The sequence below is a fragment of the Protopterus annectens genome, chromosome 5.part0, assembly GCF_019279795.1.
Source record: "Protopterus annectens isolate FY-2018-M chromosome 5.part0, PAN1.0, whole genome shotgun sequence".
Lineage (NCBI taxonomy): Eukaryota > Metazoa > Chordata > Ceratodontiformes > Protopteridae > Protopterus > Protopterus annectens.
This window is the reverse complement of record NC_056735.1, coordinates 29,301,839-29,322,007: the sequence shown is the minus strand read 5'-3', so window position 1 is coordinate 29,322,007 and position 20,169 is coordinate 29,301,839. Positions and strand designations below refer to the sequence as shown.

Genomic DNA, 20,169 nt, shown 5'->3' with positions numbered 1-20,169 from the left:
ATGCTACCAGAAGCTGGTCAGTTTTTCTGCTGGTTTTAGTTCTGTCCAGATAGTAGCGCAGTTGTCTGTGTACATCCAAGGTGTGCAGTAGTTTTTCCCTCCTGTTCTGTGGGTTAGGGAAGAACGTAGGTAAATGAATAGCTTGGCTCAAGGATACCCTGGATACCACCTTTGGCATGAAAGTAGGATTGGTTCTCAGAGACACTCTATCCTGGTGAAAGATAAGGAAAGGCTGCACTGACATTAATGCCTGTAACTCGGACACCCTTCTTGCTGAAGTGATTGCTAGAAGGAAAGCAGTTTTCCAAGATAAGAACTGTAAGTCTGCTGATGCTGCTGGTTCAAAAGGGGGAAGTGTTCCAGCACAAAATTGAGATCCCATGCAGGCAGAGGTGGTTTCCTTGGAGGTTTTACATTTTTGATCCCTCTTAAAAATTGTCTGAGGAGAGGGTGAGAGAAGATAGGAGGATCCAGGTTGTACTCTGCTGAAATTGCTGAAGCATGAATCTTAATGGAAGAATAGGACAGGCCATTGTGGAATAGTTCTGCTAAGTATTCTAGGATGTGTGCTAGGTTTGCCAGTGTGACATTTGTTCCCTTTGATGCACTCCAAATGAGGAATCTCTTCCATTTGGCTGAGTATGTTTTTCATGTGGAGGGTCTGCGAGCCTCCAGGATAATGTCCTTGACCCTCTGAGATAAAACAGATTGGTTTTGTTTTATGCAATTTTCCAGGCAGTTAGCTGCAGCGTTTTCAAGTTTGGATGCAGGGTCTTGTAGTTGTTCTACGTTAGAAGTAAAGGCCATAAGGTAGAGGCCATGAGTTCGTCCGAGACATGCTTCTCTGTAGCGGGTACCAATGCTGCCTTGGCCAGTCTGGAGCTATCAGAATCACCTTTGGCTGTTCCTCCCTGCTCTTCAATAGAACTTTGTACTTCAATGGGAGAGGTCATAAACTGTCAGGGCCTTCCAGCTGAAAGAAAGGGAGTCCACCCTCCAGGCTTGTGGGTGATATTCTCTTGAGCAGAATTTCTTCAGTTGGTGGTTGAGTGGGGAGGCGAACAGGTCTATCTCTGGCATTCCCTATTTCTTTGTTATGTTTTTGAAGATGTCTGGATGCAGCATCCATTCATGAGCATCCATGGTAGTTCTGCTTAAGCTGTCTGCTAGTGAATTCTCTTTTCCTGGTACGAATCTGGCCTGCAGTTGAATGTTGAGATTCAGGCCTAGGTTCCACAGGTTCATTGCCATCCGGCATAGAGGGTAGGAATGCATGCCTCTCTGTTTGTTGATGTACCACATGACTGTGGTATTGTCCGTCCTTATCAGCAGGTGTCCTTGCTGGATGAATGATTTGAATGCCTCGATTGCATGCTTCACTGCCAGCATCTCCTTTAGATTTATGTGTAGATTCAGCTGGTCTTGAGACCATAGGCCTTGGATACACTTGTCTTCCATGTGTGCCCCCCAACCTAGGTCTGAGGCGTCCGTGGTGATGGTCTGCCTTGGTTGTGGTTTGTGGAAAGGCAACCCTCTGTTGGTCTGGCAGGCCTGAGCCCACCACAGGAATTCTTTTTTCAGGCATGGAATGATTGGTATAATGGTTTCTAGACTGTGTCTGTGTTGAGACCATACATTCCTCAGGTACCATTGTAATTTTCTCATATGCAGCCTGGCATGTGGGATCAAGATTATGCAAGATGCCATGTAACCCAGGGCCTGCAGGACTTTCCTTGCAGTAAGCTGAGTTTGTCTTGTCAATGTCATGAAGTAGACTGGGAGTTGCTTTTGTTTTTCTTCTGTGAGAAAAGCCATCTGAGTTATTGTGTCCAGCTCTGCACCCAAAAATGTTATCCTTTGGGATGGCACTAGTCTTGACTTCTGTATGTTGACTGTGTATCCCAAGGCTTGTAACAGTTGTATGACATAGGCCAAATCCTTTATTATTTTTGTCTTGTTGTCCGCTTGTATTAGGCAGTCGTCCAGGTATGGGTAGATCTGAATTCCCTGAAGCCTGCAATGTGCAATTACTGATGCCAGGCATTTCATGAATACTCTGGGCGCAGTAGATAAGCCAAAGGGCAATGCTGAGAATTGATAATGCTCTGATCCTGCAAGAAATCTGAGGTGTCTTCTGCAATCTGGTCGTATAGGGATGTGCAGGTATGCCTCCTTGAGATCTAGAGTCACCAGCCAAGACTCCTTGCCCAGCATGGGAAGAAGTTGCTGTAGGGTCAGCATCTTGAATTTTGGTACAATGAGGTATGTGTTCAGTGCGGACAAGTCGAGAATAGGCCTCCATTGAGTTTCTTTTCTTGGTACAAGGAATAGTCTGGAGTAAAATCCTTGTCCTTGTTCCATAGATGGTACCCTTTCTATTGCCCTCATCCTTAGTAAGTTGATGATTTGTTTTAGAGCCTCTGACTTCTGGCTTGGTGGAAGGTTTGGCATTCCTCTCTTTTTTGGTAAAGTGTGGAAGTGAAACCTGTAGCCTTTGTCTATTGTTTGCAATGTCCATTTGTCTCCTGTAATGTAATGCCAGTTTTTTGAAAATAAAGCTAACTTTCCACCCAAGGGTGCTTCCAGTTGTTCCCTGGTAGGCGGAATCAGAGCCAAGTCATTGTGTCTGTCCTGTGGAAGTGGTTGTAGTCGCAGTTGTGGCGGTACTCCTCTGGTTGGCAGGTTGCCACTGACGACCCCTTTAGGCACCCCTTGATTGACCTCTGCCTCTTGGGTGTCTATTTCTGCCTCTCTGTGCTCTGGAGGTGTCTGGAAAGGACCAATTCTTTGAAGGCCAGTTTCTGCTGAACCTCGGAGGTTGGACCTGCAGAAAATCCTTGACTGTTTGCACAGATTTTGCTTTTTCTTCCACTTTCTTTAGAACCTCCTGTGCAGGGGAGCCAAATAAACTTTGTTTCTCCATAGGGGCATCTAGGAGTTTAGACTTGACATGGTCTGGCAAGGATTGCTCTTTTAGCCAGGCATGTCTTCGAATCACTGCTCCAGTCATAGCTGATCTAAATGAAGCCTCCAGTGCATCATAGCCACATTTTAAGAAATGATTACTGACCTGCTGAGAGTTGTGTACCAAATACTGAAGGGACTTACGGTCTAAAGGTTCAGGAGAGGAAAGCTTTTTATTCAGCTGATCTAACAAAAATTCCTGGTACTGTATCATGTGAAATTGACAGTTTAAAGCCCTGGCCATCATCAACAACTGATAGTACAGGTGGTATGGCTAAAGGTCTATGCTGTGGCAAGTGTAAAAAAGTCCTTAGCCTTTTCCTAGAATCAGAAAAATCCTGACCCTGCCATTGAAAGTGTTCCCTCATTGAGTGTAGAGTCTCCCCAAAGGAAAATTCTTCTGGGGGGGAGGCAGAAGGAATTGAGTCTTCTGCATCCGAATCCTCATAAGGTGAGTATGGTCCTTCCTGATGGTCTGATAAATCTGATCCATCCGTGGAATAGTCAGAGGAGAGAGGTTCAGGGGGTTCAGTCCTAGGCCTTTTTTCAGGAGGAGGTTGTGAGGCCCTGTCTGGGTAAGGTTGGGATCCCCTAATCAGAGATATAAGGTCCTCAGCAAGGCTGAGAATCTGAGAACTTGAGGAAGGTCTGTGAGAGGAAGTTTTTGTAGGTAAGGCCTTGGAAAGTTTAGCTGCTTTAGCCCTGGAGAAGGCCTTAATAGACATAGAAGCAGGGGGTCTAGCTGCCCCACGTGCAGGAGTAGAGATGTCCAACGGAATGGTGTCGGACAACTCTTGTGCGCCTGCTTCTTCGGTAGGAATTTCTGTAGCCGACGCAGCCGGGGCCTCTGTGGCCTCGGTTGTCGGAGGCATGCTTTCGGCAGAAGGAAGAACCGAGGACTCGGTTTCAGCCGAAACCGAGACACTCGTGGTAGGCCTAACCGTGGTTTCAGCCGAAACAGCGGGCCGCAAGTGTCGGTCCTTTTCCTTGCGTTTTTTGGCCAAATGTGTAGTCGGAGTCTCCGACGGCATTTTATATGCAAAAGCGGTACCAAAAAACTCTTCTGCAGACTCCGACCGACGTCTAAGTCTCCGTCGGTTGAAGGAAGCACAGGCTAAACAAGCTGATACGTCGTGGTCTGGGCCTAAGCAAGGAAGGCAGTAAGAGTGGAAATCCTTATGAGGTATTTGTTTCCCACAAGTTAAACAATTATTTACTTTGTCTGACATCGGCTGAGGCAAGAAAGAGTCCCCAACGGGGTACTTAGCTTTTTTAGAAGTCTTCGGTAGCTGAAATCTCTGGATCTGACCGACCGGCACTTGCGAACAGCTTCTGCTTCGGGCACCGCGCGCCAAGAAAGTCTGAGGAAAATGGCGTCGGCTGATGCCTTTATACCCCAGGAGCTATGACATCGGGTGAAGTGTGACATCAGCCGAGGCCAGACCCAGACTTTGGAATCCGGCCGACCGAAGGGCTGCCTGAGGCAGGACAACCCATATGTTATGACTGCAGATGCATCCTTGAAGGACATCTTGGGGAAATAGTACATGGGGAACAGTGGTGGGGAATATCTTTAGCACCAGAGGAGGCAACCAAGACAGGAAAGTTTCAAATTTTTGCAGTGAAGTGTCTGCGCAAATATTTTTATATTCCATAGGTAATACATTGGATGTATCAAGATGTACCAACTTTTGTTGGAGGTGCAGTATAGGAGAGGTAGTCATGTAGGAACATGTTTTTCAGGAGTGTAGAGATTTACAACCATTTCGAGAAAGCTTAGGAAAGGCCTTAGATACAAAATACTGTTGAACTTATGAAAGAAAATTACTGAATTAAAGCCAGGATGTAAAGATTTGGGGCCATATGAAAGCTATGTTTACCTTCCTTATGATAGTTGTGAAGAAGACTATTACATGTAGGTGGAAGTCGGAATGCAAACCAGACTGGGATGAAAGGCTGGGAATTATGAATGACATAGAAACAATGGAGTTCAGGTCACAGAAGAAGATTATCAGCAGGAAAATAATATAAAGTGCAGGCAAGGCAGTTATGGCCCTATATAGTAAAGGACAGGGATAAAGCCGTTAATAATCAGAAAGTTAAGAAAAAATAAGATGAGGGCGATAATTGAGACGATATGGATACCAGAATTAGGATAGATATTATAGATAGATATATTAAGTGACTACCGAACATTAAATAATAGTAGAATGATGGGAAAATAATGTAAATAGATGACTGATTTTAATAACTGGCTACGTTTCTGGTGTCATTCTAAGGGGGTGCAACATTTGTCAGCATGGAAGGATATGGTCAACAGATCATGCTGCTTTGCCGGGGATGGTCTGCACCTCTCCACACTGGGCTTTTGAATATTAGATAAAACATTGTTTTACCCCATAGTGCCTTTTAGGCAATGCCAAACTGAAAGCCCTTCCGAAATAGCAAATCAAACCCAAGAAAATCTAAAGGTATTACTGCTCAGGGCTAGGAATCTAAACAAGAAACTCCATTCCCTAGAAGCTGTCTTCATTTTAGAGAATGCTGATATCTGTGATCTGCATAGTCACTGAGACATAGTTTAAAGCCATGGAGAGCACCCCGACAGTCCAAGGTTATAATGCCTTCCACACATTTAGATCAGCTACTACACAGACAGGGACTAAAGGTGGAGGTGTCTCAATTTACATAAAAAATAAATATACCTCCAGGATGGTCAAACAGGACAATGCAGGTGAGCTTCTCCAGGTTCAAAATATCACAGGAAAATTCCAGTACTACTTCCTTGCAAGCTGTAGGTCCCCCTCTATCACCCAGGAAACCAATTTCATGTATTTAAACGTATTGGAAACACTCATCATCCTATCCAATACCATATTCATGGACAGCTTTAATTGTCCCACATTTAACTGGGAATTCCATACGACATCACATGTACAGGCACAGAAACTCCTGGATTTTGTAAAACACAAACTCCCTGGACTGGATTGTCAATACACCAACCAGGGGTGCAACCATACTGGATCTGGTCCTCACTAATATGGGAGAGTCATGCACATCCCCTAGTGTAATGTCAGACCACAAAATAGTCTCCTGTGAAGTAAAAATAAAACCTGGACCCCCAGCTAACCCTGGAATAGTCAGGAACTACTCTAAGTGTAGCTTCTTGCTATTAAGTGATAACCTGACAAAATTTCAAGACCCCATAAACCCTGAGAACACTGCTGCCTATGCAGAACTGTTCACAGAAACCCTATACAAGTATGTTAATAGCTGCATAGTAGCAGCTGTACCCACTAGGAAGAAGTACAGAACTAACTCAAAAAATAAGTCATCCTGGTAGAATCCCAAAATCAATAGGCTGTATAACAGAAGGAAGAAAATCATTGCAAAAATTAGGAGATGCAGCACCCAGCAGGATAAAAGCACTCTTATCAAACTAAACAAATAACTCAGAGGACAAATAAAGTCTGCCAAAGCCAAATTGAGGTAAATTTGCCCTCCCAGACCAAGGACAACCACAAGGCATTCTTTGGCAATGTCTGCAACCTCAAAGGCAATATACCATATTGTGCAGATCTCATTTTAAATGGAGCCACCTGTACTGAGCCAGAAGATATAGTAAACCTACTGGCCAACAAATTCAGCTGCAACTTTACCAGTCTCTCCCTCTCAACCTTCTCTCAGGAAATACCATCAAATATAATTACTCCTGATATCAGCAGGGAATTGGTCCTTAATGCTCTCTCTAAGGCCAAGAAAACTGCATCAATGGACCCAGACAGTATCTCAGGATGCCTTCTAAATAGCATGATCATATCCTCTGGAATTTCTATTTAACTGTAGCCTCCAAACAGGCTTCATGCCTCATGAATGGAGAACAGCAACAGTCATCCCCCTGCACAAAGGTGGACCATCTACAGACCCTGGAAACTACAGACCCATAAGTTTCACTAGTCTCAAATGCAAAGCTATGGAAGGAATTATCATGGAAATGATGAATAATGATATAGTAAATGTCCAAACACCGGACCCAACCCAATTTGTTTTTTTCAAGGGCAGGTCATGTCTACTTAACCTGGTGGATTTCTTTGAGATGGTCACCAAAACAATGGATGAAGGCAAAATGGTTCGCACTGCCAACCTTGACATGGCCAAGGCATTTGACAAAATACCCTACTCGGGCATTGTTGATAAACTCAGTAGGTTGGGTACAATCCTTATTATACTCTGTAGATAGCCAACTGGCTCACTGTAAGGACCCAGGAAGTTGGAATTGGGGAGTCCACCTCTACAAAGAGGCCAGTCACAAGTGGAGTCCCCTCAGGGATTAGTCCTGGGACGCATCTTTTTGGGATTTACTTCTCTGAAGTCAAGGCCAATGTAAATGGCCTCTGGCTGACTAAATTTGCAGATGATTGCAATTTAGGAGCTGTCATTGAATCCACACTAACACAAATGTTCTCCAGGAATGGTTGACACAGACAAACAACTGGTCTCAGAGCCATGGACTAAAACTAAATGGCAAGAAATACACAATAGTATCCTTTGGGAAGCTATCTACCCCTTGTAACTATCATATTGGCAACACATCCCTTAGAGATGACCCAGTAGTCAGGGACTTAAGGACACACATAGAAAGTAATCTACCCTTTGACCATCACATGTCTCTAGCAGTGAGGAAATCATTCTGTGTTGTGCAACTTATAAACAAAGGTATGGCATCTAGGTCCAAGAAAATCATTGTTCCACTGTAATCGGCATTCATCAGACCTGCCATTGAGTACAATGCCTCCTTTGGTATACACCTAACCAGGGATATCCAACAAATGGAACATCCACAGAGGTTCCTGACTAAAATAATATAGGGCATAAGTAACATGTCCTATGCAGACCACCTCGAGGCCCTATCCAAGTATTCTGTCTCCCACAAGCTGTTGAGGGGATATCTATGCCTGGCATACAGGGCATTGTCAGAGCCCACTCTGTTGGACCTCCTGTATATCCTCAAAATAAACTGCACAGGAGTGACCCATTCTAAAGACTTAAACCTTGCTTGTGATATAAATAGGACTTGTTGGAGAGAGAGGTATGTATCCCAGAGACTACCCAGTCTCTGGAACAGGCTCCTCATCCATGTGAAGTACAGTTCCTCCCTAACCCAGTTCAAGTGTAACTTGGAGAATTGGATGGAGAACAGGAAATTCATCCCTGGTTTGGCACCTATGTCTCCAATGGACACAGGCAGCCTGTAAATGGTTCATCTCACAGGCCCTTGCTTGTAAATGTTTCATCTCCCAAGCCCCTGCTTACACTTATTAAGGGTACCAGAACTTGTCAGAGATTTGGGATGCATGGCTAGGCTTAAAAAGGCACTTGTGGTCATTAATCTAGTAAACACGTATGAACCTATGAATGGGGGAGGAATTTCTATAAGTTGATCGAGGGTATCTAATAAAGTGAACACTCAATGGCTGTACAAACGGGTAGCCTAAAAAATGTAATGTTGCTATAATACCAGCTCTGATACTCTGTGATAAAATAATATGTCTGTTCGATGAACTGCAGTGGAATTTTCACAGGCATTCAATGACTTATTTGTTATTATAACACATGGTTTCTCTTAAATTGAACTGGAGCAGATGTAAATAAAGCTGTTTATTATAACTGACACTGTTTCATGTATACTTTCATATATAATATGAATTTTACATATAATCAGTGCATACAACAATATCCTTACATTAATTTCATTAATGTATGCTGGTTTTTAAATATGTACAGGAACTCTTCTTCTAGGGAATCCACTGAAAATAAATTAATCCCAGCTTTGTCTTCCTAGTTAAATACAATCAATTAATTAGTCAGTCATTCAGTCAGTCACTCAGTCAATGAAAAAATGAATAAATGAATGAATCCAGACATGAGTATGTTCATCCCAAATGGATGCTCTCAGTCAACAATTGCAATCAATTAGTTAATCAATCATCCGATTGATCAATCTATAAATAAATACAGACATGAACATGTCTTACTGGTATAACAATTACTGAAAATTGACCCAATTTGCTGTCATTTCAATAACTCTGTAAGAAATCACCTAAATCATACTAAAATTATTTTTATCTGTTACAAAGACCAGTAAGAACTCACTTGTATGATACTAGGATTACTTTTGCTAGCTTTTACAATGATATCGCTCAGCTGACCCACAATCTTACAGAAACTTTCCATGGGTGGGATTTGGAAGCACCTTATGGCTACCCACAAGACTCTCACCTCATGTTTACATTAGTAGGCATGGAGTGTCCTGGCTCACAAGGAAGCCCTTAGCACTGACTCTGCAGAATCCTGCTTTCACTACACGTGATGCATGCGCTAAGTGGTGGTGTACAATTCTTGTGGCATAGATTGATGTCAGTATATCAAAATTGGTGAAAATGCATCTCTGTAGGGCTTGGTACAGAGGCTTGTCATAGTCCCGTCTTATAAGCCAAGTCTGCCAACTGTCATGCATAAATTTGTTGCCAATCAGCACTGTAACCAAAAGTAAGTTTGTGTGATGTGCTTATGGATTTGCACAGTGTTCACAGACAGAATGTGCACTATGTTCTGCAATGCTGTTGCTTGAATAATATCTTTTACTAAAAAAAATGGGGATTGACATAACAAAAAACATGAATAGTTAATGTGATTATTTCACAGACACAAGGTACTTGGTTTGATTCTTACCTTTGGTCATTGTCTAGGCATGTAATAGTCTATAGACTGCCTACCTAGTATTTAACTATGAACCTATCAGAAAAACATGGTGAAATGGATACCTTGGACATTGCAGGTGGATCACCTGAGTCATGAATGATAATTTATAGGGTTAGGGAGTTGGTATAATGGTTAAATATTTATATCACAATCAAAATATACAGGGTTTGATTCTGAACTTTGGAAGGGAAATTGGCTAGGCTTAAAATGGCTCAAAAGTTCAGCTAACCTAGTAGTTCCCTATGAACCTATGAGAAGGGGGAATGTTCTGTGTACCACAGTACCCTAGAATGACCTGTACCTTTTAATGGGGTGCTATTATGGCTGCTATGTCTACAATCTGGCTACTATTCTGAAGCTTAAGAATCATTATCTGAACTGTGCATGTGGCAAAAAATATTATTGGACTTAAGGAACATGCAGATTATTTGATGCTATTGATGTATGTAATGGCATTAGTCAGAATAGGTGCAAGGAAATCTATAAACATGGGATCTCCCAAATTTTTTGCTGAATATTGATTGGCAGAGAAGACAAATACAAACCAGACACCTATCAAGAAGGGCCCCCAATGTTAGTTTTGAAAACTATAGTGTTATGTGACATATTTGAGCAAGTGTTATAAAAACTGTAATGCAACAGCTGCAACTCGTAATGTGGTTTCATTTGTAAAATCATAATAAAATAACCCGTTCAGCATTTTGTATCTTTTCTGAAAAATGGAGAATGTGTGATTCCATTTTAAATGAATTCTGAGGTTTTATTAGTTGGCTAGTTGATATGGTAATGTTCTTCTTGGCAAATATTTTGTCATACAACATATTTTTCAGTAAATAAGACCAAAGAACACTGGAAATCATTGTACCACTGTCAGTAAATGCATTTTGTTAAGCAAACTTCGAGAGAGTTGCTTATTTTGACATAATTAACATATTAACTTAAGGCGATCAGGTCCGTGTATTTAAACCAGTAGGACTAAGTCATAACTTAGGCAATTTGGCATCTGAAACTTTTTCATATTCTAACCCGCCCCCCATGCCACCCTCCCACCCACAGCACTCTGCACTCTGATTGTCTCTCCACATCTTTAGTTTTACATTCAGGCTTGATGTACCTCATTTGTTGAACATTACTGTTTGCTGCATATGCTAGTACCAAACTGAAGTGTTTCTGATGCATTCCTTCTAGGTGGCTTTACAGACGATAAAACTTCAAACTTTAAAAAATGTGATTCATGCAGGTATAAAACTCAACTACAAGAAATGCATTTACTGTCTGCTGTTTGACTTAACTAACATCATTTGAAACAAGACTATGACTTTTGTGAAGCATGCAATAAAAAGCCAATAACTAATAGAAAAAATATATTAATTCTTAAGGGTCTAATGCCCAAGAAAAGTTTGATTGTGGAAGAGGCTTCCTTCTTATTGATCCCTCAAGGGTTAGTCTTCTTGGGGTCTAAAGGTGTCCCTGTACCTTTTGAATCTGTCAAAAGTAAAGACAAGGATACAGAGCTAAAGAAACAGGTAAGTAACCCCAATGCAGGATGAAGACGAAAAAAAAGCCACTCTTTCAAAGAGTTTTGAACCATTCCTGCCATGGACCAGGAAATGGACGTTATCTCTACCCTTGTTTATTCGAGTTGTGTTTCTAAACTTCCAGTCATTACAATGAAAGGATATTCCCATACATTTTCTAGGCAGAATAGTATCTCCTCTTTATCTGCAGCAGGCCAAGGAAGGTCTAGGCCTTCCCTTCCGGGTTTACATCTGCCAGATCTTATTGATCATTCCATTCCTACTGCATTTTCTCTGTTACTGTTGACTTAACTAAAAACTGCTAAAGTTCAAACTATTTTGACACTTGAGATGGATGTAATTCACCACTAAAAACTGACAGAGATAAAGGGAACACAGAGCCATCCATTCAATGTAAGACATGTTCAGAATTATCTGGAATTTGTGTGAGATTCATAGGCAAGTTACTTAGTATACAAAGCCACGCAGTGCAGCATGCAGCCCAGTGGGCATGTCGTATGCCAGGCCATGCAGTGCAGCATGCAGCCCAGCAGGCATGTCATATGCAAGGCCATGCAATGCAGCATGCAGCCCAGCAGGGATGTCGCATGTAAAGCTACGCAGTGCAGCATGCAGCCCAGCAGGCTTGTCATATGCAAGGCCATGCAGTGCAGCATGCATGTCATATGCAAGGCCATGCAGTGTAGCATGTAGCCCAGCAGGCATGTTGTATGCAAGGCCATGCAGTGCAGCATGCAGCCCAGCAGGCATATCATATGCAAGGCCATGCAGTGCAGCATGCAGCCCAGCAGGCATGTCCCAGTTTATAGTGAACAGGTGGCCTTGTAGTTCAGCTCTCCACTACTGGGCAGTAAGAGTTTTGATGCTGTATTTAAATGTGGTAGTTAAATAGACAGGGCCTTTGCTACCTGGGCCCATAATTAGCTCACTATGCTGCTCAGTTAAAGTAAATCCATAATACTGAGGTCATATACTTCATGTAGACAAGTTACCCTAAAGACCAGTGCAGAAAATTCATAAATGTATACTGGTAGGTAGCAGTGTCCACATATAGGTTCATAGGTAGGTACTAGGCTATCTGCCTGAGGGTATTTATAAGCCTAGCCAGAGTGTGTCGGCTTTCGCTGCCCCATTGATTAATTAACTGAGCCTCTGTCAAGCAGAGCCAATGAAGTGATCCCAGGGGTGTACTTTCTGTTACCCATCCACTCATCAAGGCTTCTCTTGAAGAGTGTTAGTGAGGGGCTCTGCCTAATGTAGTTAGGAATTTTGTTCCAAAGCAAGGAGAGTCTCTGTGACAGGAATCTATCCCTGCAGCATGTTCTATTTATTGTTGTGGTGAGGTTTAGCTCACTAGAGCGCGTGGCTCACAGTGACTTGGATTTCTGTAGGTGGAGCATGTCTATCAATTTTGAGTTGGACATGGCTTTGTAAGTCAGGCAGAGATCACCTCTGAATAAGCGATATGCCACTGAGTACAGCAGGAGTTTTTTCAGTCGGGCTGCATAGGACATATGTTTGAGGCCAGTAATCCTCTTGATGAGGTGCTTTTGTGGTCTTTCAAGCTGTTGGAAATGTCTTGTGAGGTACATCCCAAATGGGGCATTGTACTCTATGATGGGTCTGGTGAGTGACGAGTAGAGGGGCACTATAACCTCTTTATTTCTAGATGCGAACCCCTTAGTAATTAGATGGGCCACATAGAAGGATTTCCTAACTACTTTGGCAATATGATTTTCAAAGGAGAGATTACTATCTACCTGGGTCCCCAGATCTCTTATTACCTCTTTTTGTATTAAGGGAGCTGCCGCCTATGTGGTAATTCGTGGGTGTTTTGTTTATCCCAAACGGGATGACTATGCATTATTTGGCATTTAGCTTGAGGCCATGACTTTGACACCAGGTGTCTGTCTCAGTAAGGCCTTTTTGGAGGATGTCCGTGTCAGCTGGAGAGTCAATTTTGGCTCCCAGTTTGCAGTCATCGGTGAACTTGGTTAGCCATAGTCCTCCTGTGTTTGCCTGTACTTCTGAGAAATATATGCCGAACAGTAGGAAATATGGATTTCAATGTGTGAAATTTGCAGGGGATAAGCAGGATTGATTTACCCAGCCCATACTGCTGATTAAGGTCAGTAGTTGTGAATGTATATTGGGGAATGTGAGGCTGTTTGTCCATTTGTGTGTACGGGGGTACAAAGGGAGTAAGGCAGTGGGTAGATGTGTGTCTATGCATGGGTCGTTATTGTGAATGTGGGTAGATTTATATGTGTTTGTAGGGGGTGGTAACTGCTACCTGAAGTGACCTGTGTGACTGATATGAAAGGCAATATAGTGGTTGCAAAATATTCAGGTGCTGTGTGTGTGTGTGTGTGTGTGTGTGTGTGTGTGTGTGTGTGTGTGTGTGTGTGTGTGTGTGTGTGTGTGTCCGTTTGTGCAAGTGCACACATCTGTGTCTCTGTATATCTGTGGGCTAGTGTGTCTTTGCAAGGTGTTTGCCTATGTGTCTGTGTGTAGTGTGGTTTATCCTATGAAACAGGATTAATCAGTAGAACTGAATCATGATCTATAGTATGTGTTTGCTTTACTTGTCTGATAGAGCCCAAGATAAGTGCAGTATAGACATGTGTCAGTGTGTGTGTGTGTGTATATATATATATATATATATATATATATATATATATATATATATATATATATATATATATATATATATGTGTGTGTGTGTGTGTGTGTGTGTGTCTGTGTGTCTGTGCGCACGCGCATGCAAGTGCATGTTTGTTGGACTGTGCCACTGTTTCAGGTACCTGTATGTATGTGTGTCTATGTCTCTGTGCTTCTGTCACTCACATTGCTCTACACTCTGATTGCCTCTCCAGATCTTTAATTTTAGTGTCAGGCTTGATGTCTATTATTTGTTGCACAATATTGTTACTAGCAACTTTCCTTCTAGTTGGCTTTATGCCAGATAAAACTTCAGGCTTTAAAATGTGACTCATGCAGGCATAAAACTGTACCCTACTGTACACTTATGCATTTAATGCACTGCTCTTCCAGGTGGCTTGAGTATATACAACTATGAATTGCTTAACAGTGCAACATTGTAGCTCAGTGCAATAGTGCAGGGGTAGTTCTACTGCTGCACTGAGCTGTATAAATCCCATGCTTTATTTTTAACTATTACACCCATGGTCCATTACTGTGAACTTCAAAATGTCATATAATACACACAATTACCTTTGAAGAAAAGCTCCTTAGGAAGTGTATTGGAGGAGTTTGCGACTCAAGGCTGTATCTGCTTTCACTTTTACTGTCAGAGGAGGGACATGACCTGTAAAGCAAATATAAGACATTACTGTGTGCCCAGCATTAAACACAAACAAATGGCCATACACTATTGTGTAAAACCTGTTTCCATCTATACACCCACGTGCAGATAAATGTGTCAGAGGAGTTGCAGGCACATTTAACTGCATTTGTATTCTATAAACTCTGAAAAAAATGTTCAGGATCTGAATGAATTCTGGAAATGTATAAGGTCAATTTATAGACAAATATGAGGTATCACATATGTAGATCTGATCATTACACAGAGTTCAGGGTAACAATATTCAGACAACTCTCAGTAAAAAAGAATGAAACAATAAGTCATTCATCCAGCATCTTTGAAATTAAATTCCAGATGCATACATAGATATCTTCTTATGTTGCACCTTTAATTGTGACATGAATTAACAGATTTTAGGGTAGTTATTATGGAACCCTTTGCATGTTTCCTTTTAGCATTACTCTATTTATGTTCTGTGTAAGGTATTCTCCCAAAGATGAATTAACAGACGGAGCTTTAAGTATGCATAAATTGCAACACTGGACACCATCAATAAGGTCCAGAATGTGACTGAAATCATTTGTTTGTTTTCACAAGGATGGATACAGGAGTGTTACACAGACTTACTGCGATCTAACTTATACAATTTGGGAATCTCACAGGAAATAAATTTTACTAGCCACAACCATAAACAACAAACCCTCAGCTGCTATTCCCAATGGTGAGTACAACCAGGCTCACAGATAAGCATGCATAATCACAGACAAATTGTTTGGCACCATGAACAAATGTTTGTGATTATCGAATACCTTTCGGGGTGTGTTACAGTGTACATTGCAGAAAGGTTACCCTGTTAAACTGAGTAGAGGAAAGAGATGAGCAATGACACACATTTTCCGTTTTGATTTTTTCAAAAAAAATAAAAAAAAACTGTAAATCCCAAACCTGGACTGGATGTTGGAACAATACAGAATTTTCAATGAATTTATCATTTTAGTCCAAAACACTCATTCACCATAACCTATATTTATAATACTGTCAGCTTGCTTTATTGACTTCTCTGTACCAATTATCTTTTAATTTTGCATACATACAGATGCACTAAAAAATATTAGTAAATCATGGTCATGTCTAGAAATTTCATTTAAAAATCATAAGTATAATTTCCAGATTTCATCTCAAGAAATGGAATTTCATTATTTGAGAACCATAAATCAGTGTCCTTGGGGATGACTGTTTTTTTCCTGTGTGGAAATCCTGACCAAGTTTGGCATCTACAGCCTCAGAAGATGACTGGAGGAGCAGCTTAGAGTATCCAGAAACTCATTCAGTTTTCCAAAAAATGGAAATGTTAAAACAGTGATGCCCATGTCTATAGCCCACTGCTGGATGTCCATCACCTCGCTACAGATGGGGAATAACATTCTGCCCTCTTGCTTGTTTAGGTACCATACAATAAAGGGGTTTTCTGATGGGATGGGATGAGAGGAGACCAGAGAAGCAGCTTTGTCTCCAAGGCCTTCAGGACTAGAACTACTCTTAGTTCCAAGTGGTTTGTGTGAGACCTATTCCCTAGGGAAGACCAGACTCCCTGCATCATGTGGGATCATAGACAAGCTCCGCAACTTGCAATGAAAATTTCACTGTTAGAGTTTGTGACAGCTGTTGCAGAAAGGGAAGACCTAATGGAACACTGGTGGAGATTGTTCACCATTCCAGGGCATCACAACAATAGTGTGACATCAAAACATGATCCATCAGCACAAACAGATTCTGAAACATTGGCACCTTACATTCCACTGTAACAATTGCATACTCAGATGTACAATGGCACCAGGAAGGTCATGGAAGCCATTAAGCACAGATGGTTCAACATGGTCAAATCATGCACCCTGCACTGCATCCAAAGTTATGACCTTTTTGCCTTGTTCAAGGGTGGAAATGACCAATATTTGAGAGTGTTCAGCTTTCTGTCAATAAAAACAATCATCAGATCAGGAATCAGAGAAAATATCCTTCAGCTTATGGTAATTCCTAGGGACTAAAACAATGGAAGCACCCATTACAGGGATATTTCAGGGACTTTCTGGAGGGATACATGAGAAGTAATTTGTTTAGGTGAGGAAACATGAAGATCCTTCTTCAACATGAATTTGACCATCATGGGAAACATTATAGTAAATACTCTGGGTACTGAGGAAAACAAAAATGGCAACTCTTTGTAAAGGATGTGTTATCCAACCAGAATAAACAAGATTAATCTGCTACGTACACTCCAAAGAGTGATCAGCCAAAAGGTGTGCATCATGTCCAGTGCAGGACCAACTACATGAGTCCCTGGATGCAACAGATGTGCTGGATGAATTCATTGAGATCCAGAATGAGATGGAACTCATCTCTCTTTATCAGTACCAGGAAGATGTGAGAGCAACTTTCCTGCTCAACTAACAATGGGTTATTCTCTATAGCCTCTCTGACAAAAGTTTGGACCGGTACCAAGATTTGTTTGTGATGGACTGGTTAACTAGCAGAATTTTTTTTTTCTAGGGGGGAACAGATGAGCTCCAGAATATGACAGATAGTGACCATATCTAGAACCCACTGGTCCTTTCTAGTAGTTCATAAGGATGATGCAAAGTAACACAACTGCTCTCACTTGATCAACTGCAGACCAGAGTCAGGACTGTAGTTGAATAGCTTGCAGGTTGTCTTCTTGGGAAATTTAGCCAAGACTGGTGAGGTGCAGCCCAAGTGATGCTTCACTGACTTTCTTAGATGGTTGGGAATCGATATCCTCTTTTTTTGGGTTGGAAAAGTTTAGAGCAGGAAGAAATGAAGGTAGAAGGATGGTGTTATAAAGGCCCTTCACACAGGTGAGGACCTGCCTCTTCCATTTTCCATTAACTGAATCTAGGCTGAGATGGTCAAAGGCTGCTTCCTCCAGGAAATGGGAATGCAAAGTTGCTCCTGAGCTCTTCCTTAAGGGAGGACAGTCTGAGTCATGATATTGCATGCAGGTTTGCATCTAGGCCTGCATTCCTGGCCATAGGTTCTGCACAGTCTGTGTTAAAGTGGAATACATTACAGCCAACTATGACAATTATAGATTGAGCCTCTTCCTTAAGCTCAGACTCTGCGAGGTCCTCCATCTTCCCAGGGCCTTTCTAACCATGGAGGCCAGGAACTGTGGTAGGTAAGTCAGATACGTGATGGTCCCAAGACACAATGTGACAAGTAAATAAAATCTCTTGCTGCACCAGTTCAAAACTTTAGGTTGTGTGCTAGGCAGCATGGTAGCAAAATGTTGTGATCTGTAAGACCTATGCTGCACTAAAGAGAGCACAACACTTAACCATACAGACACCTGGAAACTGGACAGATACGCTGAATGTCTGAAAGCTCTAACCTCCAATGTGGCAATAGATTGAACTCTCTTGGATACCTGTCCAAAGATTTAGACTAATTGTTAGGTATCAAAGTGACAAAGTATTGACACAAGTAAGCACTAGAATACTTGTGCAGTTGCTCTGTCCTTTCTGATTGAGGCTTACATTGCACTGTTTTCTTTTGAAGTGAAAAGGTAAATTCAGAAAAACCTCCAGACTGATTTAAGGTCACAATTAATGACTGATTGGTGGAGGGGGACAGGTAGGGGTGCCCAGTCTTCTTCTAAAGAAACTCCAGCAGTTTCTCTGAGGGGAAGGGAATAGGTAACTGAGACTGGTTTAAGATATTCCTCATAATTCTAAGGTCCTCTCGAAGGAGGGAGTCGTTTGTAAATGAAGTAAGGGAAGGATAGATTCACTGGCAATGGCCTCAGTATCATCTGGCTTATTACAGTAGCCAGAGTTCTAATGAGTTCCATGACCACCACCACAAACAGAAGTGAGCTTGTGTGCAATATTACATGAAGGTGAGCATTTGACTAACTGGAGCCCGGCATAGCTCTCAACCTTCCATCTCTAAAATGAGGAACACTATCCCTCATAATGTGGAACAAATGGGCAAAATGTAGAACACATACTAATGGCTGACTAACAACTTCAACTAGGAAGGTCATAGGATGGTTAAAATATGCTGGTTTTACTTATGAAGAAGATCTTTTAATGAATTAATATGATTAATTTATATTTACAGAGGATTTCACTAAAAAAAAATCCTAACACTGAATGTGTGACCATCTTTCAATGTGGAACTTTGAGGAACGTGAACTTTTTAAGACCCCAAATGAGGTACGTTCCTTGTAATGAGGTACACTTGAGAGGTATGGTGCCCGGAGTCAGGGGACCATGAGCTGGTGCTTGATTGTGCATTAACCTAGGGTAGTGATCGGTAGATAATAGCCTATTCCAGGCCCTGTGTGGGCCTCAGAACAATCTACAAGTGCAGTCCTGTACATCTGACTCAAACACTGAATGCAATGCCATACATGTGACTCTAGTTCCCAGTAAACATAAAACATTTAGTTGATGTATAGAACCTGAAATACAAGTCCTGGAGTGAGAAAAGTTGAACAGCCTTCCTCAGTCGTATTCTACTGGCCCAAATAGGCTAGAGGAGCACTCTCAAGAGAGGAATTCTTGGCTCTGAATACCATTGATCTGTAGCTGGCTAACTCAAGGAATGAATCCCTGGGACTAGGATAGACACCATGCCACTCAACTTCTTAACACAATAAATCTAGACAAAGCGTAAAATAATGGGGGGGGGGGCAAAAGCCCCAAAATAGGGACAGATTTTAAATATTGCTCTTATAAACTTATAAGGTTGCTAGAATAACAGGATTTATGTTAGCATGTATTTTTCTGAAGGAGATGAAGTCTGAAACTCAGATGTATGTCATTGTTTAGCTACTTCAATCCTCAATGATTTGCCAGAAAACCACATATTTTATGACAAACAGATAAAAAATATGAGGCAAAAATCTGGACATTCTGTGCAAATCTGGACAGTTGAGAAGTGCAATAGCCACCACCAGTTTCCAACTGATTCACTAGTGACCAGGTAGTATAAGAACCCCAGGAATCCTTCTCTGTCCAACTCATCTTTTGCCAAGATAGAGGTCAGGTGGAGGACATTGCCTCACTTGTTGGGGATAAGGTCAGTATTTGCAGGGACTGCAGGGCCAGATTAACACTGGACTTTTATGAGGGTTAGGGTCCTTGAGTACTTGGCTTTGTGGCAGTGCTTTGACTTATACTTGGGGCCGTGTAGAGGACTTTCATGTCTACTGGACATAAACTAAGTCAAAAGCTTCAGTTTTCTTTGGGAGTAGCAGGATTAGTAGTCTGGATATTGTGGTAGCAGTCGACTTCCTGCTGCTCCCCAAAACAGGGCGATGCCAGAATGGATCTTTGCTAATAATGCCAGTGGGTCTGGCCAGGTAATTTAATGTCGGATGATGTTGGGGCACAAAAGTGAGAACACTTTCACTGTAGAAATATGCTGCTTCACAAAGTGGAAGCAAGAAACCTAACCTACGTCCTCAGGTCTGTCTGTCTTCCCGTGAATTAATCTTCTTCCATTACCGCATACACAGCAGAACAACTACCTGCCCTGAATGGTAGATGTTTGTGAGAT

The 20,169-nt window shown here is 41.8% G+C and overlaps 1 protein-coding gene across 1 annotated transcript in view; it reads right to left on the bottom strand.

Moving 5' to 3' along the window:
- Positions 1–20,169, bottom strand: part of LOC122802457 — a 271,537-nt gene that overhangs the window by 22,601 nt on the left and 228,767 nt on the right. The window contains exon 6 of the mRNA XM_044072079.1: positions 14,499–14,592. Within this exon, the coding sequence (XP_043928014.1) occupies positions 14,499–14,592 (94 nt within the window). The remainder of the gene's footprint in view (positions 1–14,498; positions 14,593–20,169) is intronic.